The sequence below is a fragment of the Vulpes lagopus genome, chromosome 10, assembly GCF_018345385.1.
Source record: "Vulpes lagopus strain Blue_001 chromosome 10, ASM1834538v1, whole genome shotgun sequence".
Lineage (NCBI taxonomy): Eukaryota > Metazoa > Chordata > Mammalia > Carnivora > Canidae > Vulpes > Vulpes lagopus.
In genome coordinates, this window is record NC_054833.1 from 91245273 (window position 1) to 91272554 (window position 27282).

Consider the following 27282-nt stretch of genomic DNA (forward strand, 5'->3'; position numbering starts at 1 on the left):
GAGGTTTGATGGAGGAGAGGTACGTGGGGGATTGGATAGATGGGGGATGGGCACAAAGGAGGGCACCTGTTAGGGTGAGCACTGGGTGTTCTACAGAAGTGATGAATCACTGAATTCTACTCCTGAAACCAGTATTGCACTGTATATTAACTAACTAGAATTTAAATAAAAATTGAAAACTAAGAGTACTTTTGTTTTTGTGTGCATGAGAAATCTGGTGAATCATTAAACCCAAGCCTTCAACAGTTCCTTTATTCTCTGAAGTTTGAAGAGACTGGTTTAATTCACCCAGAAAATACTGTGATCAAAGCCCCAGAGAGTGAGGAGATGGTGGCCCAGAGACTGTCAGAGGTGCTTCTACATGACAGGCATTAATGCAAGCATCAGGAATGAGGGCTAGTAGACCAGTGGGAGGGACTTACCAGGCTTGAGGAACAACTTCCCCCAAATCCCTATGGGGCTGCATCAGTGGTAACTACAGGTGGGCAGAATGATCACCTGGAAGTGAGCCAAGGCTGACATGGGAAAGGCACACTCTATGGTGGCCAGCAGACCACCAGCAGAACCCAGGAGCCCTCCTTAAAGGGGTAGGGAGGCAGCCAGACAGCTTAGTCCTGAAAGGGAGAGCACATCCACTTTTCCAGGACCTTAGGATGGAGACCGTGGGAGCAGGGAGCTCAGCAGCCCTTGGGAGGAGACCCAGCACCAGTTAGGGCGCCCAGTGCCCATAGATGCAACTCACAAACTAAAACCTCACACTTAAAAAGGAGCCAAAAAAAAAAAAAAAAAAAAAAAAAAAAAAAAAAAAATAAAAAGGAGCCAAAGTGTAGGATCCTAGACAACTAGCAGTAGTTTAATAAAGAGGTATCTGCTGGTCCCATGATATGTATTTTTTATTTTATTTTTTAAAGATTTTATTTATTTATTCACGACAGACACAGAGAAAGAGAGAGGCAGAGACACAGGCAGAGGGAGAAGCAGGCTCCATGCAGGGAGCCTGACGTGGGACTTGATCCCAGGTCTCCAGGATCACACTCCGGACCAAAGGCAGCACTAAACCGCTGGGCCACCAGGACTGCCCTATATGTATTTTTAAAAATCAAACAGTTAAAAAGTTCATTTAAAAGTTTTAGAAAACAGAGAAAATAAAAACAAGGAAATAAAAATCCCATTATCTCGTTCTGCAGACACAGCCAACATTTAGCACCACTGCATTTCCTTTGCACCTGTATTCTCTTTGTCTCGATCAACAGTCACACACACACCCACTGGAGACACAATTGCAACCTGTCCAGCGGCTGCACCTCTTCTGTGGCGTCCGCCCCTACAGATCTGCTCTTCCTAGACCATGTGATAATCTACCCCCTATGCTACAGCATCTCAACATTTCTACACTATTAGCCATTTCTAACTTTATTTTATTTTTTTTTAATTTTTTTAAATTTATTTATTATAGTCACAGAGAGAGAGAGAGAGGCAGAGACACAGGCAGAGGGAGAAGCAGGCTCCATGCACCGGGAGCCCGACGTGGGATTCGATCCCGGGTCTCCAGGATCGCGCCCCGGGCCAAAGGCAGGCGCCAAACCGCTGCGCCACCCAGGGATCCCCCATTTCTAACTTTAAAGGAAACCACAACATTAAAATCACCTTTACATAGACCTCTTTAGGGACAGTGTTTTCTAAGGGCAAACCCTTAAGAAGTGGAATCAGCAGGTCCAAGGAAACGAACCCTTTCTGCAGGCTCTTGGTAAGCTGTTCAGTATTCTCCCCAAAGAAAAACCCACCTGTGCTCACTCGGCAGCCTCAGGGTGCCCACTCTGACTCACTGTTGACAATCCTGGGTTCTTGTGTCACCAGGGAAGCCACCAAGTCAAGCCCCAACCATGGCAATGGCACACACAGAAGAGGCTTCACGGCCTCTGGTGGTGGCTGTGGCTGGCGGGCTGCCCTGAGCTCTGGCACTCCCTATCAGTCGTGGCCACATTTCTAGGAAGCTTTTTACGTATGGAGGAATGCTGTACTGTCCTGTGTCTGTTCCCAGCCACATGTTTTTCACTGGTGGTAGTGGCAGAGCCAACTGTTTCCCTCTCTTGCTGGCTCATAGGTCCTTCTGCACCCAGCCATATTCGCTTGGGTTTTTCTTCTAGGTGATCCAGAGTTTCCTTCCTTTTTGTAAAACTCCACTCTTTGGTGTGCCAGGGATTTGTGGTTTCAGTGAGTGCTATGTCCCATAAAGCATGAGGGGACAGTTCCCACAACACTGACTGGCCAGCTCCTCTCTGAGGGGCTGTCCCTGCCCTGCAGGGGGTCTCACTCTGTGGGGGCTGCTCTCTCATGATCTACCTGTTATTCCCCTTCCAGGATCATCCCTGCAGGGGGACTCACAATACAGTCAGAATTCTCAAACTTCTTGCTGTGTCCTGTGCTTGCTCCCCTGTGTGTGTGTGGAGGGAGCATAAGCAGCTGTGGCAAAACCTGCCCACTCTGCCCACTAGGCTTTCGGTGGGAATGGTTATTTACTCATGTCTTCTTTCATGGGTGTAGCAAAGGAAAATCATTTTCTTCCTAAGAGGCCCTGCCTTTCCAGGGTAGATTTTTAGTTGCTGTGGATTCCCTACCACCAGCATCTTGGCTGCCATGAGGCTTCACTGTGGCCATCTTATATTCCATCATAATACATAAAAACTGTCACTTGTTGACATTTGCAGAACTAGCGAGTTCCAAGTCTGTTTCTTGTGAAGAATCCCACATCAGAAGTAACCAACATTTAAAAGTATCCTAAGGACACAGTAACTTGAAGTATAAAATCCCTGTTACGTTGGCCCTAAACCCTAAGAATGACTGCCACTCAAGCTCCTAAGCGTGTCCTCCTGGAAAAATAATCCCAGGAGGAGGTGAAACCTGTTTGTCAACTCCAGCCTGTCCCAGGCCATCCTGGAGCTGTCACCTTCCTAGATTCTGCATTGCTCTCGTCCTAAAAATGCAACAGGAGAAGAGCTCAGCCACCAGGTTTTCATTGGTCATCAGAAGTGCCTAGCTCCACTGGTCTGCAGTTCCTCTAACAGGGCCACAGAGTAGATGGACAGACTCCTGATGCAGCCATGACTGTACTACAGGGGGAGAAAGGCCAAAATGTCATCCCCATCACAGCACAGAAAAATCCACCGGGGCCAAGAGGAGGGGCCAAAGCAGGCTGCTCAGAGTCAGCACATTTCCTCTGCAGGGAAGGAGGGGTGACAGTCTGGGCTTCACTCTGAGCTGCCCTTTCACCAGTGCCAGCACAGGGCTGGAGGGGTCATGAGTGCCCTGAACCCTGCCACCATGCCCCACGCCACCAGCCAGCGCCACTGTCCCTCTGAAGGGCTGCTACCAGGGCCTGGGAGTGACCCCATGATCCCATGGAACAGACTCCCCAAAGTGTGGCAAATGGAGTCCCTGATTTTAATTAATCCTTAGAGAGGCAACCATTTTTTGTTTTTAATTTTAAATTTTTTAAAGATTTTATTTTATTATTTTAAGGTTTTATTTATTTTTTCATGAGAGACACAGAAGAGAGAGAGGCAGAGACACAGGAGGAGGGAGAACCAGGCTCCATGTCGGGAGCCCAACGCAGGACTCGATCCTGGGACTCCAGGATCGTGCCCTGGGCCAAAGACAGGCGCCAAACCTCTGAGCCACCCAGGGATCCCCTAAAGATTTTATTTATTTATTAATGACAGACAGAGAGAGAGAGAGAGAAAGAGAGAGAGAGAGAAGCAGAGACATAGGCAGAGGGAGAAGCAGGCTCCATGCAGGGAGCCCGATGTGGAACTCGATCCCAGGTCTCCAGGATCACACCCCGGCTGAAGGCAGTGGCTAAACCACTGGGCCATGGGGCTGCCCCATTTTTTTTTTTTCAAATTTAATTTCTACCGTGACTCACCAAGACAAATGATCTGGCTTGTTATATGGAAATGATGTAGTTTCCTCTTAAAATGTATTTAAGCTTGGGAACTGGATACAGAAAACCATGTGGGTGGCACAAGAACGAAGTAGTTCAGGAGCACGCTGAGTGAGGGGACCCTTCTGCAAACCACCAGATTCAAATACTGCTGAGCTGGGGCACAGATTTGGTGACCCTGACCAAGGAGAAACAGTTTCAGACTTGGACACAAAACTGGAACCCTCAGGACACACCTGGGTGGCTCAGCGGTTGAGTGTCTGCCTTCGGCTCAGGGTGTGATCCCGGTCTAGGATTCAGTCCCACATGGGGGTCCCTGCAGGGAGCCTGCTTCTCCCTCTGCCTGTGTCTCTGTCTCTCTCTGTGGGTCTCTCATGAATAAATACATAAAATCTCAAAAAAAAAAAAAAAAAAACCCAAAACACTAGAACCTTCAATTTTAATGGCAGATGTTTCTGGAGAAAAATGACTGAATGATAAAGAGCTCATGGGAAACCCTGCTGGGAAACGTGCCGAGGACACTGGGGAGCGCCGGTGGAGGCAGAATGAGTGCCTCCAGACTCCCAAGGTGGGGGAAACATGGGGCCTGGGATGACAGGAGCTGCACATCCACGCTCTTTCCTTTTTCACTGTTTTCTTTGTTCTTCACAAAGTTTTCCAAACTTTCCTACACCATCACATTTCATATTCATTACAGAAGAACCCCAAATGTCATTTAAAAATCTTTTTCAAAAAAAAAATTTTTTTTCCCCCACTTTTGCAGAGATCTTCTGCTATGCTGACCAGGATACACTCAGGAATTTTATTAAAGCCTGGTGTTAGCCACACATTGTCATCCCTCATGGGACCTCGACACAGAAGGAGCTCCCTCACTCAGAGAGCAGCTCGTAAGTGGTGTACTGCCCCTGCTGCCCACCCTCGGCTGCTTCTCAGCCCAACAGCGGCAGGGATGGGAGAGAAGCTGTTTTGTGCCAGGCGGTAAGGGAGCAGGGCCAGCACAGCTGTGCTCTGAAACCCTGGGAGGTCGCACCCCTGCCCCAGAGCCTATAACCTGGGGGCAGTAGGGCTGGTGTTAGGCTAGAGCCCAACCCACTCTCCTCAATGGCTCCACCTCTGCTTTCAGAGGAACATAGGGCCCTGGAGGCTGAAGCCCCTTTTGGAGAATGTGGACACTCCAGAGGAGAGCCCCAGGCCGACAAACCAACAAACGATGCACCCAAACAGTGCTGCTAGCTGTGGCCCCTGTGGGCGGGTCAGCCATATGAAGACACACGGGAGGATGAGCCAGAACCAGATAGTCGGCCTGGGAGGGCCTGGTCAGGAGCTGGCAGGAGGGCCCTGGAATTTGCATAAACTCTTTTGACCAAAGAGGGGAAACAGGCCTCCTGTCCCTCTACCCAAGGAAGTGGCCTTCCCTAGCACAGCTACAGCACAGTCTTATCTTCCAGGCACTGACCTTTTGCTCAAGGCCTCGGGAGAAACTCCAGGGAGCAAAGGTCAGCACGCAGGCTGCTGAACACAAGCGTCAGAACAAAACACAACAAAGTGGCTCCAAGTCAACTAAGGACACACCTTGCATCTTAGACCAGCAGACAGAGGCCGGTAACGTAGGGCGGCCACCCTGAGGTGTCTGGAAACTCCGTGCAGAGTAGCTGCCAAGTTTGGGGTCAAAGATAAAACAAGATAAAAAACCATAAAGTGTTCTAAAATCAAAAGGGCATCTAATGAAGGTAGAGGAAAAGGGAATTAGGAATGACCGAACTTGTTCACACTCACGTCACACTCACGTTACAGCAACTTCCATGGGAGATCTTTGCCACTACTTTGTTCTGGGAGCCTCTGGGGGCCTTCCATGGAAGCCTGCATGGTGATCACCTCCCCTGACACTGGGTGGAAACCACGCATGAGGCCCACATGGCTGGGGACCACCATGCCCCTGCCCTGGACTTCTGGGTGGGCCCTTCCTTCCCAGCCCCCCAAAGAACCTGCTGGCTGCATCCCTTCTGCCCAGCACCACGCCCGAGGGGTGCACCTGCCAGGGAAGATACTCCGAGCCTGGAAAACATCCTTCCTTCCAGAATGCCCACCTTGCCTGGAAGTCCTGCATATTCCCTGTCTCAGGCTATTGTTAGTTTTTATGATCCACTCCAGCTAGCTACAACCCCTCCTGCAGCCTCCACCAGGCTGTCTGCCCCCTTAGGGACTGAACACGCAGATAAGATATGAAGAACTTACATCTCCTGTTCTCATTTCTCAGCTTGGCACCCCAGAGGTCCTATAACACAGGCCAAAGCATGCCAAATCCATGAGACACACAGCAGCACCTGAAACTCTGACAATCCCAGGGGCCAAATCCCGGTCCTCACGGGATGGCCCCGAGGACTTATACCTCCAGACACCAAGGGCTGGCTGCTTCTCCCAGGGGAGGGAGGATGGACAGGCTTTCCCTTGGGAGGGGGCACTCAGCGACAGACACATCACTTCCATACTCCAATTTTGAAAACATCTTTGAATTTAATTGGAAACAACCTGAGAAATGTGACTGCCAGCAGAGGGGATGCACAAGTTCCCACCCACTTGCACTTTAATTTCCAGGTAAAGAGAAAGAAAAACAATCTATACTGTTTCCAGTGGTGGGCAAGTGGCATCCACTTACATTTCTTGATGGCTGCAAGGCCCCTGACATTGTCCAAGGCTCCTTAAAGCTCTTGCCCTTGCCGCCCCCACAAGAAACAAGGCTGCATCTGGGGGCGGACTGATGCTCCAGGAGGCTAAGCAGCAAGTTCTTCTACCTCACAACCTCATCTGTGTCCACCTGTCTCCCACTCCTGTCGACACCAGATGTCCATGCTTAGATCTGAATACACAAGAGAATGCTATTAGCTGCCTGTCTTTATCTGTTGGGCAACTTCTGGATCACTCAGTAGCTTAAAAAGTCAAGAAGCTAAAGCAGGATACACTTTTCCTCAAAAATGCCCAGGCAACAGTGACTTTCTCAATGGTAAGCAGTGCAGCTGTGCCTGGGACAGATGAGAGGTCTGAACAGTGGACTAAGGTTTATTACATCTGCTCTAACACTAGATCAGTTACTGTTTTAAAGCCTAAGTGCCAGGGAACCAACTCTGAACACTCTCTGAATGTCCAGCTCATCAGGAAGCACAAAATGTCATGAAGTTGGGAGCAGAGTGGGAGGTTGGGGCCATCTGCCATCACATGGCCTCAGGACAATGCCCACCTGCTTCTGTGGGGCCAAACACGTCCTATGAGGCTCCTGACAGCTGTCCAGGTGTGGTCATTGAACATAACTGGGGGAGCAGCAAAGCTGTGTGATGCCACCACACTGGTCTAGTGTGTGATCAACCACAACTTGTTCAAATTCATGGACCCAGCCAAAGGCACCACATACAATATGGGAGGTGGTGGAAAACGACTGCTCCAAGACGAGGATAGAACACTGGTTAGTTTGGCGCCAGCAATGGGCAGGGCCAGAGGGGGAGCAGGTGCGCTCAGAGAATGGGAAGGGAGAGTCACCAAAAGCACAGGAAAACCTAATGTGCAGTTTTTGCAAAGAAGACTGCAGACCAGAATGAGTGTCACCATTCTCTTTAGGGTGGCAGAAGGCCACGTAGCCGTGGAAATGATGGTGAGCCTGAGCTCATTCAGCTGCAAAGCAACCTCCCTTGCCTTGGCTATTCTCAGCTTCTGAGGGTGAGTCCAGAGCAGGGGGCCTTTATCAGGGGCTCATGGACTCCTCTGAAGGCGGCTATGGATGCCTGCCCACCCCGAGCCCACCTGGAGGCCTCTGGTGTGCCTCACACTGGATGGTGATTGGCTGCACACAGGCCTCTGGCACCCTGAGACAACAAGGAGACCGTAAGCTTCAGAGAGTGTGAAGCAGCGGGTGGAAAAGTGCTCCCTCGTGATGATGGAGAAAGCTCCTGGGAAATAAGGAGCCTGCCATTTCAGCATCAACAGGCACCAACGTCACACGGACATCTGAATGTTGAGCGAACAGCTTTCAAGACAATAGGCAGTCTGGACAATCCCTCCACGAAGATCCCAATTACAATTTTTATCTAGAATGAAATTAATTTCCGTATGCCAAAGAACATCCTAATTACCTATCTGAGCTCCACCCAGTGAAGCACACCCACTGACTTGGCTACAAAGATCAGAAGGAGGTTTCACAAAAGGGATTTCCCTCTATTTACATAGACAGATGCAGTCTACAGAATTGGTTACCAGGTTGTGCTCACATCTAAAAATAGTTCAGATACAGGAGTGGGCAAAGGATCTCCAAAGGCCTAGTTACAGAAGGTAAACCTAAAAGGAGAGACACATCTCTTCACACAGCGACACTGTATCCAGCCTATGAGCTCTAGAGGAAAGCTGGTAAGAACTCCCAGAGGGAGATTTTCCTCAGAAGGCAGCTCACCAAATATCCATGTTAGAATGGACCAGCTCAGGCAAGGGGGAGAGCCACAGGAAAGAAGGCTGACAGGCACAGAGTAAGAAACAGGGAGCCCAGCCCTCAGCTGGCACATGGCATCAGTCCCCACCTGCGCCTCACCCTACTGTGCCATGTGTCTGTCCCACCCTCTTCTGGGTAATGGGTGGTCTGGGTTTAAAGAACTCTTGCTGGTTGCAGACAAAACACACTGGGTGTTTTGGGTGTTTATCACCACCCACTCCTATTTATTCCCCCGAATCTGCAGGAGCACATCTGACCCCACCACAGAGTCCCTTATGCACTAGCTAAGACAAAAGCTTCCCACTCAACTCAACTCTATGAACGCAGTCATATCTGTCTCCTATTTTAGGCAAGAAAGGTTCTTTCTATCCATCTGCTGATGTAAAATTCCCAACCTGTCATAGGCTAAATAAGTAAACTCTTGCAGGGAAATTCAACCACCTCCTGAAGTGGTCACACCAGCTTTGGCTGGTCAAAGAAAAAGGAAATAGGAGGACTGCTGGAAATTCTGCTCTGGTGAAACCCTAGCCCTTCACACTGGCAGCAAGGCTGGCAGGGTTCCAGCCAGGATGATCAAAGATGGGGTTCAAGACTCCCTGGCAACAATGAGACAGGCTGAATCCAAACCAAGTGACAGGGTGAGCTCACCTCTGCCAACAGCAGAGGTGCTGTTGGGGGAGGCCCATGGGAGCATGATTGAAGGTCTGGGGAAGAAGAGAAAGGGGGGGACATAAGCTTACCAGAAGGAAGCAAACCAGGCAGACACCAGTGGAGAGCAGGCTTGCCCGGTTAGGTGAGAAAGCTGCACCTCATTTTAGGAAGAGTCCCCTTAGTCAAGCCTCCTGAACCCGCCCTGCTGGCTCAGCTGTGTTCTCACTGACCCCATCCCTCACCTGAAGGTCCATGGTTGTGCAAATGTAGGGTGTGGAGGCTGTTCTTCACAGGGATCTGGTGCTTGGTGACCAAGTCAATAAGTGTCCCTGCCTTTAGAGCAGTCTTTTTGGATTCACATGGACGTTTCTCTGGAGGGGTCAGGAAGCACTGGGAACAGAAGTGAGTGCCAGTTGGGCGTCTATCCCATGAGTTAGCAACAAGCACAGACCACCTGTGCAGCTGGCCTCCTTCCAACAGGCTTTCTCTAAAAGCACACTTATGTGTATAAAAATGTCCCTGAGCTGGAAATACAGACACTTGACTTGGAGCTAGTTGGCTTCCTGGCAACAAGCAGGACATATGAATAGGAGTAGGGGAAGGCGGTCTGCAGCCAGAGTAAATATGAGTAAGTATGCTCATAACATCAAACCACCGGAGTGGACTGGCTGATGTGGTTCGGGAATCCACAGAGTTACAGGGCACAGTAACATACTAGATATCATCTGCCCATCTTTCTTGTGTCTCTCCCTCTAAAACCAGAGATTTGGATATCATGAAAACAGCTGTTTTATGAATCTGGGAAGCAGACTAAATTCTGTTTGCAGAACTCAGCCTGCAATTTGATCAATCCTACATTTACTATGACAGGGTAAAAACAGGTAGCAGGCCGCTACCAAATCCAAAACTCATTTACAGCACCATCAAGGCTCCAGCACTGTGCCAGGTTCTGAGGAGCCCTGACGCTGTGGTGCCCTGCAGGGGACTGCACCTTAGAAGGCATCAGGTGATAACACATGAGTGAACAGTAATGTGACGTGAGGGAGTGATAAGAGCTATGAGGAACTATGAAGCAGGGTGAGCGGGAAGGCCTCTCTGAGCAGCAAGATCTGAACAAAGTCCTGTGGACACTGAGGACCAGTAGGGGCAGTGGATGCCAGGGAACAGGCTGGATGAAAAGCAAAGTGGGTGATGTGAGCAGACATCTGGGCCTCCTGCTCCAACAGTGCTCCCAGAGTGGGGCACAGCCCCAGAACGGAGTCCACACTGGAAACAGCGTGCATCTCTGGGAAAAGTGTTTCTATCAACAGGGGGCTTCAATGGACTAACACAACAGGAAGGTCAAAATCAAGCCCTGCCATTCAAATAAAGTTATAAATTTCAAGATAGTAAAGCATGACTGCTGTAACAGATTCATCAAAACAGTCTTTTAAAGAATGAACCGTTTCAGTACATCTAGAACATTTCATTTACTCTGAATATTCTTTATTTTATTTTTTTGAATATTCTTTAAAAACATTAGTTTGCCTAATGTTAGGAAAGTATAAAAAAAATACAGCAAATTTAGTGTGGACAATTTACTGCAATCTGGAGGATGAGAACAGTCAAAACTGGTGCTCACACAGACTAAGTATCCTGCTGTCTACTGTCAGAAACACAGCTGCAGATGAGAGAGGAGCTGGTCTGATCATACAGGAAGCCTGGCTACATTCACCAAAGAACTGTAACTAGTACATGGATTCAGTACAGAGGATACAAAGTCAACATAAAAAAAAAAAATCTGTTGCATTGTTATACCCTAACAACCTGCAAACAACAAAGAAAACAATCCCATTAACAACTCCATCAAAAATAATAAAATACTGGGTGTTTGGGTGGCTCAGTGGGTGAAGTGTCTGCCTTCAGCTCAGGGCATGATCCCGCATCTGACTCAGTGGTGAGCCTGCTTGTCCCTCTCCCTCTGCCCCTCCCCCATCCCTAATCATGCTCTTAGTTTCTTTTTTTAGTATATGTGCTGCCGAAGCGAGCACATGCTCTTAGTTTCTTGCTCTCTTGCTCTCGAATAAATAAAAATCTTAAAATAAAACAAAACAACTTACAACTAAATTTAGCCAAGAAGGTGAAAGACGCTGAAAATTATATGAAATTAATGAAAGAAGCTGAAGACCAGAGATAAATGGAAATACAACCTATGTTCACAGATTGAAAGAAATACTATAAAAATGTCCATAGTACCCAAAGCTATCTACAGATTCAGTGAAATCTCTATCAAAATTCCAATTTTCCACTGGAAAAAAAAAATCATAAAATATATGTGGAACCACAAAAGATCCCAAACAGTAATCTTGAGCAAGAACAAAGCTGGAGGCACCATCCTTCCTGATTTCAAAGTATATCACAAAGTTTTATTAATCAACACTGTATAGTAATGGCATAAAAGCAAACATAGATCAGGGCACCTGGCTGGCTCAGTCAATAGAGCACAGGATTCTTGATCTCGGGGTCATGAGTTCAAGCCCCATGTTAGGTGTAGAGATTACTTAAAAACAAAAACCAACAGACACAGATCAATGGAACAGGGCTGAGAGCCCTGAAATAAATACACATATATGTGGTCATTTACAACAAAGGGGGCAAAAGATATAATGAGGAGAAGACAGTCTCTTCAATAAATGGTATTGGGAACACTGGACAGCCACATGTGAAAGAATGAAACTAGACCCCCATGTCACACTGTGCACAAAAATAACTCCAAGTGGATTAAAGACTCAAAATGATTGGAGACCCAAAACCATGAAATTCCTAGAAGAAAACACAGGAACAAAGCTCTGTGACACGGGTCTCAGTAAGGACAGTCTGATCAGAACACAGCACAGGACACAAAATCAAAAATAAGTAAGTGGAATCATTGAGCTCTATCTCTGAAACTAAATTAAAAAATATGTTTGGAAATTGACAAAATAGATAAGTAGGACCACATCCAACTAAAAAGCTTCTGCACAGGAAAGGGAGGAAGGAAGGAAGGAAGGAAGGAAGGAAGGAAGGAAGGAAGAAAGAAAGAAAGAGAAAGAAAGAAAGAAAGAAAGAAAGAAAGAAAGAAAGAAAGAAAGAAAGAAAAAGAAAGAAAGAGAGATAACCTACAAGAATAAGGGACAACTGGGTGGCTCAGCAGTTAGGCGCCTGCCTTCGGCCCAGGGCATTATCCTGGAGACCTGGGATCAAGTCCCACATCGGGCTCCCTGCATGAAGCCTGCTTCTCTCTCTCCCTGTCTCTCTCATGAATAAATAAAATCTTAAAAAAAAAAAAGAATAAAAGAATAAGTATTTGCAAACCATCTACCTGATAAGTGGCTAACATATGAAATATATAAGAAACTCATACAACTCAGTCAAAAACAACCTGACTTAAAAACACAGTTTCTTAATCTGATCTTTTCCAAAAGAGGACATCCAGATGGCCAACAGGTATGTGAAAAGATGCTCACCAAGATTAATTATCAGGGGAATGTAGATCAAGCCCACCATGAGGTATCATGTCCCACTTCTCCAAATGCTTGTCATCAAAAGCACAACTGTCAACAAGTGTCAGTGAGGGTGGGGAAAAGGAACCCTCATGCACCAATGGTGGGAATGCAAACTGGTATAGTCACTGTGGAGAACAGCATGGAGGGTCCTCCAAACATTAAAAATAGAACTACTGCATGACCCAGAAACCACTTCCAGGTAAATATGCAAGGAAAATAAAAACAAAAAGAGAGGTCTGTACTCACATTCACCTCAGCATTCCTATCAACAGGAACACCATGAAAACCACCTGTGTCCATGGATGGATGAATGGATAAAGAAAATGTGGGAGAGTCATATGATGGAGTATTTATTATTCAGCCATAATAGGAAGTAAGACATCCTGCCATCTGTGAGGACCTGGATGGACCCTGAGAAATTACATTAACTGAAGTAAGTCAGACAAAAAACGACTCTCTATTCTTATTGTCCGATCTCACTTACATGCAGAATCTAAGAGCACTATATGCAAACACAGAGAGTAGAACAGTGGTTGCCACTTGTTGGTGCTGCTGGCAATGGGGAGATGCTGGTCAAACAGCACACGTTTCCAGCAACAAGATGAGTAAGTTCTGGGGATCTAGTGTATGCCTGGGGGCTGCAGTGTGAGTAACTCTGTCCTGTGTACTTGAATGCTGCTGAGAGAATAGATGGTACAAAGAGAAGGTGGTTATGTGAGGTGATGCTCACAGAGAGATACAAAGAGAAGGTAGTTATGTGGGGTGATGCTGGTGTTTACTTATTATGGAGATTATTCTGCAACATGGAACCATATCCAATCACCACACTGTATACTTTAGGTTTGTACAATGTTACACATTGACTGCGTCTGGTAAAGATGGAAAAAATACAAAATAAGAGGCTTTCCCTCCAAAGAAAGAAATAAAGAAAGAAAGAAAGAAAAAGAGAGAAAGAAAGAGAGAGAGAGAGAGAGAGAGAGAAAGAAAGAAAGAAAGAAAGAAAGAAAGAAAGAAAGAAAGAAAGAAAGAAAAAAATGGACATCATCAAAAAGCAGAACCAATAATGCAAAGTACAGGGTGAGCAAGTCAGGTATCTGACAAAAGGTTTGTACCTAGAATACATTAAGAACTTTTACAACTCAGTTATAAAGCGAATGAATAATAAAAGAAAGGCAAAGAATCTGAATAGATGTTTCTCTAATGAACATATATACCAAGAAACACACGAAAAGAGGCTCAGGAAAATGAAACTAAAGCTACAATAATCTACCATTTCTTTTTTTTTTTTTTAAAGACTTTATTTATTCATGAGAGACATGAGAGAGAGAGAGAGAGGCAGAGACACAGGCAGAGGGAGAAGCAGGCTCCATGCAGGGAGCCCGACGTGGGACTCGATCCCGGGTCTCCAGGATCAAACCCTGGGCTGACGGTGGCGCTAAACTGCTGAGCTGAGCCACCCCGGCTGCCCAACCTACCATTTCATACCCACTAGGACAGCTGTGATAAAAAAAGACGGACAATAATAAATAATCTGGAGGAAACTGGAACTCTCTCACATTTCTGGTGGGAATGATGCAGCTACCTAGGAAGATTCTAGAAATTTATCAAAAGGTTAAAGAGAGTTATTGCATGACCTAGCAATTCCATTTTTAATTTTTTTAAAAGATTTTATTCATTCATTCATTCATTCATTCATTCATTCATTCGAGACAGAGCGAGAGAGAGGCACAGAGACACAGGCAGAGGGAGAAGCAGGCTCTATGCACGGAGCCCGATGTGGGATTCGATCCCGGAACTCCAGGATCATGCCTTGGGCTGAAGGCAGGCGATAAACCGCTGAGTCACACAAGCATCCCTATTTATTTACTTTAAAATAGATTATTTATTTCCTTTTAAAATTTTTATTTATTTATCTTAGAGAAGAAAGGAAAAGAGTGAGGAAGTGGTGGGAAGGGAAGAGGGAGAGAGAGACTCTCAAGCAGACTCCATGCTGAGTGTGCAGCCTTATGCAGGGCTTGATCAATGACCCTGAGATCATGACCTGAGATGAAATGACGAGTCAGACGCTCAATTGACTGAGCCATCCAGGCATACCCTGTATGTATTTTAGACCAAAAGGGATGTCTGAAACCCTAGAACCTGCCCGGCCTCTTGGGTCGCTGTTGTACTGCCTGTCTTCAGTATCTACCCCAGCGGTCACACAGGCAACCCTCATGGCACAGTACAAAACGAGAACCAGCATCCAGAGACAGAGCTAACTGGAGGCCTGTCCTCTACCAGGAGACTCAAGATCTTGTATTCTAGCTGCCAGAGCGCCACACGGTGGTGCCCCTCTGCCAAAGCACATGGAGTGGGAATTCAGAACTTTAATGACTTAGGATGATGACACAGCATTCCCACCATAATGTATGTTTACAGGATAGTTGGCACCTACGAAGGAAACCACATCGTTTCCCAGCAGTGATGGCAGGATTGTGGGTATGGGGCTGTAGGAAGCAGACAGGACCTGTGTTAGGCTAGTGAGCCCCTCCTCTCTGGGCCTGGAGCCCAGAGCCCAGCAGGTGGATGGCCTACCTTGGTGGCTGCGGGGAACGGGGCTTCGGCTTCTCTTTTTCCTTCTCCCGCTCCTTCTCCCGGTCGCGGTCTCTATGCTGCCGGTCCTTGTCATCCCGTTTGGCTCGCTCTCTCTCCCACTCCTCTTTCCTCCGCTGTCGCTCTTTGTCTCGCTCCCGCTCTCGCTCTCGCTCCCGCTCCCGCTGCCTGCGTTCCCGTTCTCGGTCCCGCTCCCGCTCGCGCTCACGTTCCCGCTGCCGATTCTCTCGCTCCCGCTCGCGCTCCCGCTCCTGAAACCAAACGTACATGATGGGTGGTGCCTGGTGCCAAGGCCACAGGCAAGGACCTCAAGTGCTCACTCTGTTTCTAAGCTTCTCCTTAAAACAGTGTCCATCAGTGCGCCAGACACCAGCTCAGGAACCAACCTAACAGTTCAGTGCCACCTGCCTCCTACCTCAGCCCTTCCTGCGTGGAGTAGAGATGACCCAACAAGGCCTCCCGAGGGCTTGGACAAAAAGCACTCTACTGGGTGGAGTCTGGTAGAGACGGGGCACCCTGAAGTGGCTGCTCTTGCTTTCCTACACATGACTCGTGGACACCTTTCTGAACTAACGCTCTGCACTCATTCATTCATCTGTTCTTATATTCAAGGTTAAAGCAGGATAAAGCCCCAATCACAGCATGAAGACAGGTCTCAGGCTTTAGGTGGCCTGCAGGAAAATGAAGCATGCCCCTGCCCTTCCATCTTGGACATGGTTGGGGAGAAAGGTGGCAAAAAGGGGCTCCAACAAGGACCCAGATCTGACCTTCCAGGCTGCCCTAGTGGGCATGCAGCACCCATATCCCTGTGGCCAGGCCCCACTGGGGGACCTGTTCTATTGAGGAAATGGGCCAGGATGGTCAAACAGGATCCCACCATCTATGGGCTCCCAGGGTAGTCACCTCCCTCTGATCCCTAAAACTCAAAACTCCATCACATAATAGGACAAAAACTATCCCACTGTGCCCCATTTGACCTCTTCTTAGTGGCAGCTTTTCCTCATCATCCTGAAAACACTAGGGATTCAAAGGCTGAAACACATCTATTCATCGGGAAATACCAATACAGAATAGTTCTCCAGGAGAACAACAAACATACAGCTGGGGAAAGGCCCAGGTTATGAAAATGGATGAGTATAGCACAATTATAAATGGTATGACTGAAAGAGTAATAGATACATTCAGTTTGTTCTGGAGAGTGGAACACACATGCCTATGCAAACTTATATTAATAACCCCACTGGTAAACCTAATTAAAAAAAAAAAAAAACATAGGAGGAACACAGATAAAGGAAGTCTCTGCTCACATCACCACCAATTTAATCTGTGGATCCGAACTGTTTCTCTACAGTCAATTTGGGCTTGAAATTGATACACTGTACCAACACTATTAAGACCATATAAAGTTCCATAAGTTAAAAAGGGGTTAATTTTAAGGAATCGCCCAGTGAGTTGAATGTACACACCCACATCCCACTTACCCGGTAATTATGGTACGGCTCTGTCTCTGTATACTGCACCCGGAAGTTCTCGTACTGCCCACCACGCCAGAAACGCTCGATTTCATAGTCATAATATGGGTCTGCGTAAGGCTCTAGTCTGAAAACAGAGAGAGGAAAAAGTAAATCTTATCAGTTAGGAATATTAATGCAAAAACAGTACATAAAGTGTTAGCAAACAGAATTTGAGAGCATGTTAAGAAAGTATACACCATGACCAGTGGGATTTATTCCAAGAGCGCAAGGAATCCGTATGAAGAGATTCCTGACTATATCACACATGAGACCTAAAACGAAAAATCAGAGAACTGCACCCATAGATGGGGGCAGCATCTGGGACAAGAGGACCAGCTCCTTGTGAAAGTACTGAAGGGGCTAGCGGTAGCACTTCTGTAATGCAACTACACACATGTACATGCTTTGGAACTAAACCAACCTCCTATCTAATGGTAACAGAGGGGCACTTGTGTAAGGCTGGGCCAAGGGGAGGAGGCCACGACCTTCATTACCACCCACCAGTGGGACAGGGGCCTGGTGGTCACGACCAGGAGGCAGGAGACTGGGCAAGGAGGAAAGGGTCTAATGCCTGGAAACAGACACAGTAAAGCCAATCCAAGCAGCCAGAAGAACCCAGTGAAGTAGATGGAAACCAAATAATCACCACTTGGGAGAGAGAGCAGAGAAATCCACATTTACAACAGCAAACAAGAAAAAAAATTACTGAGGAACAAAGTACATTTAACTGGAAATGAGCAGAACCTATTTGAGAAAAACTTTATGATGCTCTTGAGAAGATATAAAGAAATGGAAAAACATTCCATGCTCATGGATTAGAAAAACACACACTGTTAAAATGTCTTTACTATGCCAAGCAATCTATACATTCAGTGCAATCCCTATCAAAATACCACCAGCCTTTTTTACAGAGCTGGGACAAATAATTCAAAAATTGTATGGAAGCAGAAAAGACCCCAAATAGCCAAAGGAATGTTGAAAAAGAAAACCAAAGCTAGGGGGACCTGGGTGGCTCAGTGGTTGAGTGTTTGCCTTTGGCTCAGGTCACGATCCTGGGGTCCTGGGACCGAGTCCCACATCGGGCTCCCTGCAAGGAGCCTGCTTCTGCCTCTGCCTATGTCTTTGCCTCTCTCTGTCTCTCATTAATAAATAAATAAAATCTAAAAAATAAAAAAGAAAACCAAACCTGGAAGCATCACAATTTTTTATTTCAAGCTGTATTACAAAGCTGTATTATCAAGACAGCACAGTACTGGCACAAAGACAGACACATAGCCAATGGAACAGAATAGAGACCCCAGAAACAGACCTTCAAATCTGTGGTCAATTCATCTTTGATAAAGCGGGAAAGAACATCTAGTGGAAAAAAGATCGTCTCTTCAACAAATGGTGCTGGGAAAATTGGACAGCCACATGCAGAAGAATGAAAACTGGACCATTTCCTTACACCATACACAAAAATAAACTCAAAATGGATGAAAGACCTAAATGTGAGACAGGAGTCCATCAAAATCCTAGAGGAGAACACAGGCAGCAACTTCTTGGTAAACACGTCTCCAAAGGCAAGGGAAACAGGCAGAAATGGGACTGCATCAAGATAAAAAGCTTCTGCACAACCAATAATTGATAAAACCAAAAGACAATCTACAGAATGGGAAATAATTTGCAAATGTCTCATCAGATAGAGGACTAGTTTCCAAAATCTTTAAAGAACTTACAAACTCAATACTCAATAAACAAAAAAATCCAATCAAGAAATGGGCAGAAGACATGAACAGACATTTCTCCAAAGAAGACATACACACAGCCAACAAGCATATGAAAAAATGCTCTACATCACAAAACCACAATGCGATACCACCTCACACCAGTCAGAATGGCTAAAATTAACAAGTCAGAAAACTGGTGTTTTTGAGAGGTTGGTAAGGATGCAGAGAAATGGGAATCCTCTTATACTGCTGGTGAGAATGCAAGATGGTGTAGCCACTCTGGAAAACAGTATGGAGGTTCCTCAAAAAGTTAAAAAATAAGAGCTACTTTACGGCCCAGTAATTGTACTGCTAGGAATTTACCCCAAAGATATAGATGTAGTGATCCTAAGGGGCACCTGCACCCCAATGTTTATAGCAGCAATCTCCACAATAGTCAAACTGTGGAAAGAGCCCAGATGTCCAGTGACAGATGAATGGATGAAGAAGATGTGGCATATATACACAATGGACTACTACTCAGCCATCAGAATGAAATCTTGCCATTTGCAAATACATGGATGGAACTAAAGGATATTATGCTGAGTGAAATAGGTCAGTCAGAGAAAGACCAATACCATAAGATGTCACTCAAATGTGGAATTTAACAAAATAAATGAACATAGGGGAAGGGGAAAAAGAAGAAAAGGAGAGAGGGAAACAAGCCATAAGAGACTCTTAATAAAGAACAACCTGGGGGTTGATGGAGGGAGGTGGGTGGGGGATGGGCACGAAGGAGGGCACCTGTTAGGGTGAGCACTGGGTGTTGTATGGAAGTGATGAATCTCGGAATTCTACTCCTGAAGCCAATACCGTACGATATGTTAACTAAGTAAAATTAAAACAACAACAACAACAAAAAAAACCACTGGAAAGATGCAAGAACACGTGTGAATAAATGAGACGATGTTCCCGGTGTTTGGCCAGGAGGACTACACATGGCAAGAAGTCAGTTATCTCTCCATTAATTTATAAATGTTGGGCAATCCCAGTACGAGCACCAGTGCACCTTTGTATGTAGCTGGACGAGCTGGTACCCAGGTGTGAGACCAGCCAAGAAAGACATGCCCTGAGACAACAGGACACTGTAGGAGGTCTTTCTTGGGAAGAAACAAATGGCTCACAGGAATGTGACAGAAGTCCAGAGACAGACCCCAGATTGTAGGATAAAGGAGGGCCAAGGTAGGCTTGTAATCCACAGGGAAGGGACCATTGCTAACCACTGCGAAGAAGGTAAGGAGACCCAACTTACCCACGGACCCAGAGGACCTACCCGGGGGTGCTTTGGACCCCAATGGAGAAAAGAGAAAATATAGACCCAGCAACCCCTGGGCATTTTTCCAGAGATGTCTTGGCTCCAGACCAACTCTTCCCTTTGAGTAAGCTGGTGAGGGAAACCAAGACACTTAACAACCTGCAGACATGCTGCTCTGGGTAGTCACAGAGGTCTCTGCCAGGATGAGTGTCTGGGTCAACTGATGGCCTCCAGCGGACGGCTTTCTCGGAGGCCTCTCCCGCAGCTCGTCCAGGACCCTGACAGACTTAATCAAGTCTGGCTGGCTCTGCTGAATGACACAGCTTTCTTTCTTTTTTTTTTTTTTAGATTTATTTATTCATTCATTCAGAAAGAGTGAAGAGAGAGGCAGAGACATAGGCGGAGGGAGAAGCAGGCTCCATGCCTGCTGTGGGAGCCTGATGTGGGACTCGATCCCGGGTCTCCAGGATCACACCCCAGGCCGCAGGCGGCACTAAACCGCTGCACCACCGGGGCTGCCCGACACAGCTCTCTTTCATTCCAAGCTGCCAGACATCTTCCTAAGCCCCTAAGCCCCACACTACTCAGACAGTATTGAAGAAACAGTCAGGAACTGCAGAGGCCTACAGCAGTGTAGCCTTCTGCCAGAACGTAAGAGAGAATGAGGCCCCCAAGGACCTGGGGAGCACCTTTCCAAGTGGGGTGAGGCCGTGTGTTTTCTCAAAGGAAGGCTGTATAGGTACAATCGTGTTTGGGGAACTGGGTAAGCAATGTATATGCGGCCGTTCTCCCGTGGGACTGCTCAGACCGGGAGGGTACAGTGGGCAGGGCCCAGGTTCACGGAAGCACAGACAGCACAGCCGTGTGATGAGAACAGCAGTATGGGGCGGCACCCACATGCTCGAATGATGGATATGGGTAAGGGCTCCACCCTAGGCCCCAGGTTACTGAGAAGCAGTGCTGCTTACAGAGCTCCTGCCAAGGACCTCATTCCTCACCAACGATACCCAGGGGTCCTTTTGTCTGCCAGCTCCCACATTCCTGGGGGCTCAGTGCAGCATCTCTGATTCACATCCCACCCCAGCAGCCAGCACAGAAATGTCTCCTTCCTCCCTCCCTTCTTTCTTAGGCTCCACATCCACCATGGGGCTTGCACACACGACCCCCAAAATCAAGAGTCCCGTGCTCCCCCAACTGAGCCAGCTGGATGCTCCAAGGTGACATTTCTTAATGTCTTATGTGCCTGAGGTCCCATGAGTTGGTTGACATCTGAATAAAGTACCTCAGGTAGTGGAAAGGAATTTTTAAAGTTATGAATTGGGGTATAGAAAAGCACTATTTTTACCAAATGATCCTGCTGGACAAATTGTTTAATTCCAGATAACAGCATAAAGAAAACAGCCATTTTCCTGTCTCTTCAGTAACCTTGGAGCACTTCCTCACGAGCTCCTGAGCTCCTTTCCCTGGAGGTTCTATAACAAAGCACCCAGCTCTACGTTATCAGAGCCAGATCAGACCACCACATGACAGCGCTTCAGAGTTTTCTACTCTTACCCTCAGCGTCAGGCCAGGGAACCCAGGCCACTCAGAATGGGTGTGCACGGTTCTCAGACCTCAGCGGGTGGGCAACAGAATCACCCAGAAGGCTTATTAGCATCCAGCTGGGCTCCACCTGACCTCGACACTCTTATGGGGGTGTTTCTGACAAGCCCACCCCCTCGGCCCCCCAGCCACACCTGGAGCTCAACCCTCAGGCCCATTCCCACCTGCCCTCACCTGGCACACACAGGGACCTCGGTCACAGACCTACTGTGCAGCCAGCTGAGGAGCACCCAGGCACAAAACTTGTTACAGGGTCCCTGTAGGGTCCCAAGAAAAGAGAACAAGGCTGGTCACTGAGTTTTAAGTCGATGGCCCTTAACCGTTGTTAAATTATAATTCTGCCTGGCATCTCAGCTGCCTCGCACCCTCTGTGCTAGATGTATCCCATTCTGCCAGCTGCTCCCTGTGAGGTGGGGATGGATAAGGGATCTCTGGTTCCTGGCCCCTCCCCATGCTGACTGCAGGACTTCTGCACCCAGCAGGCCTGGAGGATAGCCGCGGATCTCCGTGGCAGCCAGGGCCGGGAAACGAAGTGTCAAGGGGAAATGCTGAGGTTCTAAACCCCTTCTTTCCATGCTCAGAATGACCATACTCAGGGAGCACTCTCTGCTCTGTGCTAGTCACAGTGCCCCATGCACATGCGCGCACTCTCCGGACTCTCACCCCCCTACCTCCAGCAACGCAAGATCACCACCTGGATTTTTACAAAAGGAAAATGTGAGGCCTCAGGGTGTGAAGGGAGCATATGACCTGGCAGCCAAAGTCCTGACTCCCATGCTCCTGTCCGGGGTCTAACACACCTCCACATCCAGAATTAGAAAACAACGAAGTGGAAACTACATCTTTAAATCTTTACCCTTCAGCCTCTGAGATGTCTCCTGCCATGATAGGTGTGGACCTTCCTGTTTGCATAAAGGATGGAAGTGTGACAGAAGGGCCCTGAGACAGCCTGACATGTAAGCACCGGATAAGTCCTTCTCCGCACCATCCTCAGCCAGACCCCAGCAGGTTTCCTGGCAGTAAACGTGAATGCGCGAAGTGTCGCTAAAAGCCTGAGATGCTGCTGAAGCCGGCTCTGACGACACACCGAATGCCATGCCATCCCTGTCACCTGGGCCCACGCTGCTGCTGCTGCTCAGGAGAAACCCGCCCGATTCTGCCCCTCAGAGAGGAGCACCACAAAGCCGGCCTTCCCCCCATGGGATAAGCACAGGCAGATGAGAACTTTACTTAACATTACACAATTTCTAAATTTGGACTTAGGTATTTCAACCATATGTACCTCTGTCACGAGTCTCTAGAAGACCAGTAATGAGACATCTAGGAGAAGAATCAACAAAGACAACTTTTACAATGGGAAGGGTCACACCTGCCCAGTTCCTGGACTCTGGTGGCAATGTCACGGTTTCCCTGGCTCCTGGGTGCCTGGAGGTGGGTGGGCAGAGGCCGACACACGGGGCTCCATGTGAGCTCCATGGGGCTCAGTTTCTCTGAGGCAGAGAAACTCTCAGAACTCAGAGAAACCCATAGGAAGGTGAGCCCTCCCCAGGCAGCAGCCCCGACAGAGCTGAGACACCTCCTTCACAGAGCAAAAAACCCAGAAAAGTTCATGCTGTATCTGAAGGGATCTTGGAGATGCCATTCTCAGCCCAGGACAGGGACACACGTGGCACCCAATGCCTGAGGGAACCTGTGTGCTGATGCTCTCCAGAGCCTAGGGCTCACATGGCTGGGGACAACTTCATACTCTCTCAAAAGGGAAGGAAGAGGCCGAACTGTTCCTTACACTGTGTCCCGGACATCTCTGGTGATCCGGTAATTCCAATCTCGGAAAACTTCATTTTCTTTATCAAACTCCCGTTCATCTTCACCGATGGTCACCGTAAACCTTTTTTCTTCAAAATCAGGCTCCTGTTCTTTTCGAATGGTTGCTTTTTTTAAAACCTACCGTCGTAAGGAGGAAGAAGTCAGTGCCAGTTACTGTTAGGAAAAGCAAAGGGAAGCCCATCCTGATCTGACCCACAGAGCCCGGGCCAGAGTGGCAGAAGTGGCCCACTTGAGCGCATGGTAGGGGAGATGCGCCTATGCTCCAGGTCTGGAGCACTCCATCTCTACACCTGGCAGTCAGGACAGGCTGGCTCAGCAGTGCCTCGGAGCTTGCTTCCATTCCAGAAAGGGGTGACAGAGCTGGCCATCTCCTAGAAATAGTCCTAACACTGAGCTGGGGAGTGCCAGAGAGTCACTGTGAGGTGGCCCAACACAGAGAGAATGGTGAATCTGCTCGTGGCAGAAAAGCCACATGCAGAGGTTCCGGTCTCAGAAGAAAGGAGAGGTGGTGGGCTATGTGCTGAGTGAGGTAGGAAAACCTCATTGGAGAGAAGTAGGGGCTCAGAAAGCAGGCCCAACAGCTGGGGCCATGGTATGACCAGAGCAAGTGGGGAGGGAGAGGGCGGCTCCTCCACTGGCAGGGGTCTCCCTGTGCTACATCTATGAGGAGTGGCTCTGGGCAGCCAGGGGCTGCAGCAGAGCAGCAGCAGCTGGAGTGAATCTGCTGCCGCCCGGGCCACAGGAAGGCAGTGGGCCTGTTTCGTGAGCTGGTGCACCGTGGAGACATCGATAGACATCAGTTTCCACTCTTAACTCTTCAGAGAAATCACAGAAATATATCCCTCACTTCAGAGACTTCACTGGGTTTTCAATCGTTGTCTCTGAATCAAAGAAATGCTACTTTTGCTCAAGGACTGCTGCTAGCATTTTCTTCTCAGGCCGTCTGGTTACCTCCTTTGCATGCCGGAGTCCTCGTTCCCAGGCACTCTCTGTTGGGGGCTCTGGAGGGGGTGGAGGCAAAATTTCATCAACTACTGGCCCACCCTATTAAAAAACGAGAAGGGAAAAGTTGAGAAAGCCAGCAAAACTTTAAAATCTATAAAGAAACGGGAACAAAAACCCCAGCTAGAGTATCTTTCAGCTGTACACCACGTGCTCTCCAAACCTTGATTTGGTCCCTAACCCACAGCCCTGCCCAAATCTAAGATTACCTCCACATGGAGATTTGGAAGCATCTGGAAGGTAACTCAGTGACTGTGTGATGTCACAGAAGTGCCTTTTACACGGGGTGTATTAATGTGCTGTAAGCCGAAGCTTCAGAGAGCTTAGATGTCCCATTTGCTAGCAACTAAAGAAAAGAGATGTTCACGCACCCATGGGTTGGCAGGCATCAGTGGGTGAGGTCCAAGAGGCGGGGCACCATTAGGTGGGAAAGGTTCGGCTTTGGTGATTAAGGAATAGTTGCCCTTGTCGTTGACTCCAGGGTGTATAAACCTACAGTTCATTCCCCATGTGCAGTTCCCTATGGAGACAAAAGCCAGGTCAGAAAAAGTAGAAGAGAACCAGAGTGCAGGAGGTCAGCTTCCTGTCCGCTTTGCCTGCAGCGGCAGCTTGGGGGCAGTGCCAGGCCTGGGAGGGGTCCCGCGTGTGCCCCCCAGCTCCTAACACAGCCCTCACCACCTCATAAGTGGTGTGAACCTGAGGACAGGCTCCAGCAGTGGCAGCAGAGTCAGAGCTATCCAGGCTCGCTCCTCAAGGCTGAGCCAGCACAGCAACCACCGCCCCCCATACCCGGGATCCCCACCTCCACACACGCACCAGGTCCTCCTGGCAGGCAGGCCTGGAAGGTCTCAGGCCAGAGCCTGGACTGAGGAACTTCCTGTGAGCGGGATTTCCTAAGGGCTCCTGAAAGGGGTAGGGGTCATGTGGTCAAGGAAACATGGCACCCCGTATCCCTAAGTCACTCTGGGAAGAGTTCATCTGGCCCTACAAATAGAGATGTCCCAGAGCTTCCCAGACAGTCACAGGTGGCCCCCTGCTCTGCGAGGCACTCTCTTGCTCAGGTGACCCTGCAACCCCACAAGGGCTCAGAGGTGTGTGTGTAAGATCCTTATCTTGATTCAAAACACTGCATCTGGAACAGCAATGGCTGAGAGAATTCTGTGTCTGTCTCAAGATGTCTCTACCAGCCCTGCAAATTTGCATTTCTCCCACCAAAAGTCTCACAAACCATTTCAGGGTATTTCTGTGCTTAAAAAATGTGTGAAAGAGACAAGACACAGATGACTATAATACATTGGGTGTTCATACTTTACAAAAAAGCAATAAAAAAAAGTCCTCTTTTTTGGGGCACCTGGGTGGCTCTGTCGGTGAAGCATCTGCCTCAGGCTCAGGTCATGATCTCAGGGTCCTGGGATCGAGCCCCGAGTCAGGTCCTGGCGAGTGAGGAGGCTGCTTCTCCCTCTCCCTCCACCATTACCCTCTGCTCATACTCTCTGTCAAATAAATAAATAAAATTAAAAAAAAAAAAGGTCACCTTTTAGAATTACTCTGTAATAGAACACCAAGATTATTCAAGGAAACGACTTGACTTTTTCAGAGCAGAAGGTGAGAAGTCCAAGTTTTAATTTAATCATTAAATTACTTTTTAAAAATTTAATTTTAGGGGGGCTCTGCTGGTTCAGTTTGTAGAGTATGTGACTCTTGATCTCATGGGTCATGAATTCAAGCCTCATGTTAGGCACAGAGATTATTTAAAAAAAATTTAAAAATAAATAAGTAAAAATAAAAATTTAATTTTTTGAACAATATCTACATCAGCTCAAAAATAAATATAGCATACAATATCTAAATAGTTTTTAAAACATTTTCAACAGGTTAACATGTAGTTAAATTTTAAGCCATCTTTTAAAATACATATTCCCAGGTTGCCTGGGTGGCTCAGTGGTTGAGCGTCTGCCTTTGGCTTGGGTCACAATCCTGGGGTCCTGGGATCAAGTCTCACATCGGGACCTCTCTGCAGGGAGCCTGCTTCTCCCTCTATGTTTCTGCTTCTCTCTCTGTGTCTCATGAATAAATAAAATCTTCAAAATATATATATTCCCTTCTAAATGTAATATTTCACTTGATCATTTCTATCAACAACACATATTTTTCCTTGTATAACATAAAGAAAAAGAATCATTTGGTATTTAGGAAAAAGCTAAATTTACCTTTTAGGCGCCATGAATAGTTAAATTTGTATTAAAACCAACCTAATAACATACTGATCTGAATTAAATGCAAAATAAAGTATGCTTAAAATCAATTCTCTGGAAAAGTAAAAATGACAATGAACTTTTAACATTAAGAGAGACTACACAAGTCAGAGGTTGGGAAATATACTAATAGGGGGTTCAAATCCCAGAGTCTTACAGAACTTTAAAGAATTAGCCCCTGTATGCAGTCTTGCACCTGAATAAAGGATTCCAAGCACTGTCGAGCCCTTCACTGTCTGTCACAGAACTCCACAGGTATCCTCACTGCTGTGGAGGTAAAAGACTTAACTTGCAGAGGTTTACTGCAGAAAATCTGCAAATACAAGAAAGCGTGAATAACATAAGCCCCAGGTTTCCATAACTTTTTAAATTATCTACCTGGGTGGTAGATAAATGGGTATTTGTTAATCTTTGTTCATTTTTGTATGTGAAATATTTTTTCGAGATTTATTTTAGAAAGAGAGTGAGCATGTACAGGCAGAAGAGTAGAGAGGGAAGAGGATGAAGAAAGAAACCCAAGTGGACTCCACACTGAGCAAGGAGCCTGGCGTGGGACTCAATCTCACGACCCTGAGATCATGACATGAGATGAAACCATGAGTCAGATGCCACCCAGGCACCCTTATATGTAAAGTATTTTCTTTTTTTTTTTTTTTAAAGATTTTACTTATTAGAGAGAGAGAGAGAGAGAGGGAGAGAGGGGCAGAGAGACAGGCAGAGGGAGAAGCAGGCTTCATGCAGGGAGCCCGATGTGGGACGATCCTGGGTCTCCAGGATCAGGCCCTGGGCTGAAGGCGGCGCTAAACTGCTGAGCCATCGGGGCTGCCCATGTAAAGTATTTTCAAAACGAAACCAAAAACATCACCCATGAGCCCAGTGACCAAAAAAGATCTTTTATTAC

The 27282-nt window shown here is 47.4% G+C and overlaps 1 protein-coding gene across 2 annotated transcripts in view; it reads right to left on the reverse strand.

Moving 5' to 3' along the window:
* ZC3H18 (zinc finger CCCH-type containing 18) overlaps positions 1-27282 on the reverse strand; it is a 65973-nt gene that overhangs the window by 12131 nt on the left and 26560 nt on the right. For both annotated transcript variants that reach the window (XM_041771608.1, XM_041771607.1), the window contains 5 exons: positions 24498-24646; positions 24076-24168; positions 23084-23241; positions 16660-16777; positions 15161-15429 (listed from right to left, as the gene is read on the reverse strand). In XM_041771608.1, coding sequence (XP_041627542.1) covers positions 15161-15429; positions 16660-16777; positions 23084-23241; positions 24076-24168; positions 24498-24646 — 787 coding nt within the window. The remainder of the gene's footprint in view (positions 1-15160; positions 15430-16659; positions 16778-23083; positions 23242-24075; positions 24169-24497; positions 24647-27282) is intronic.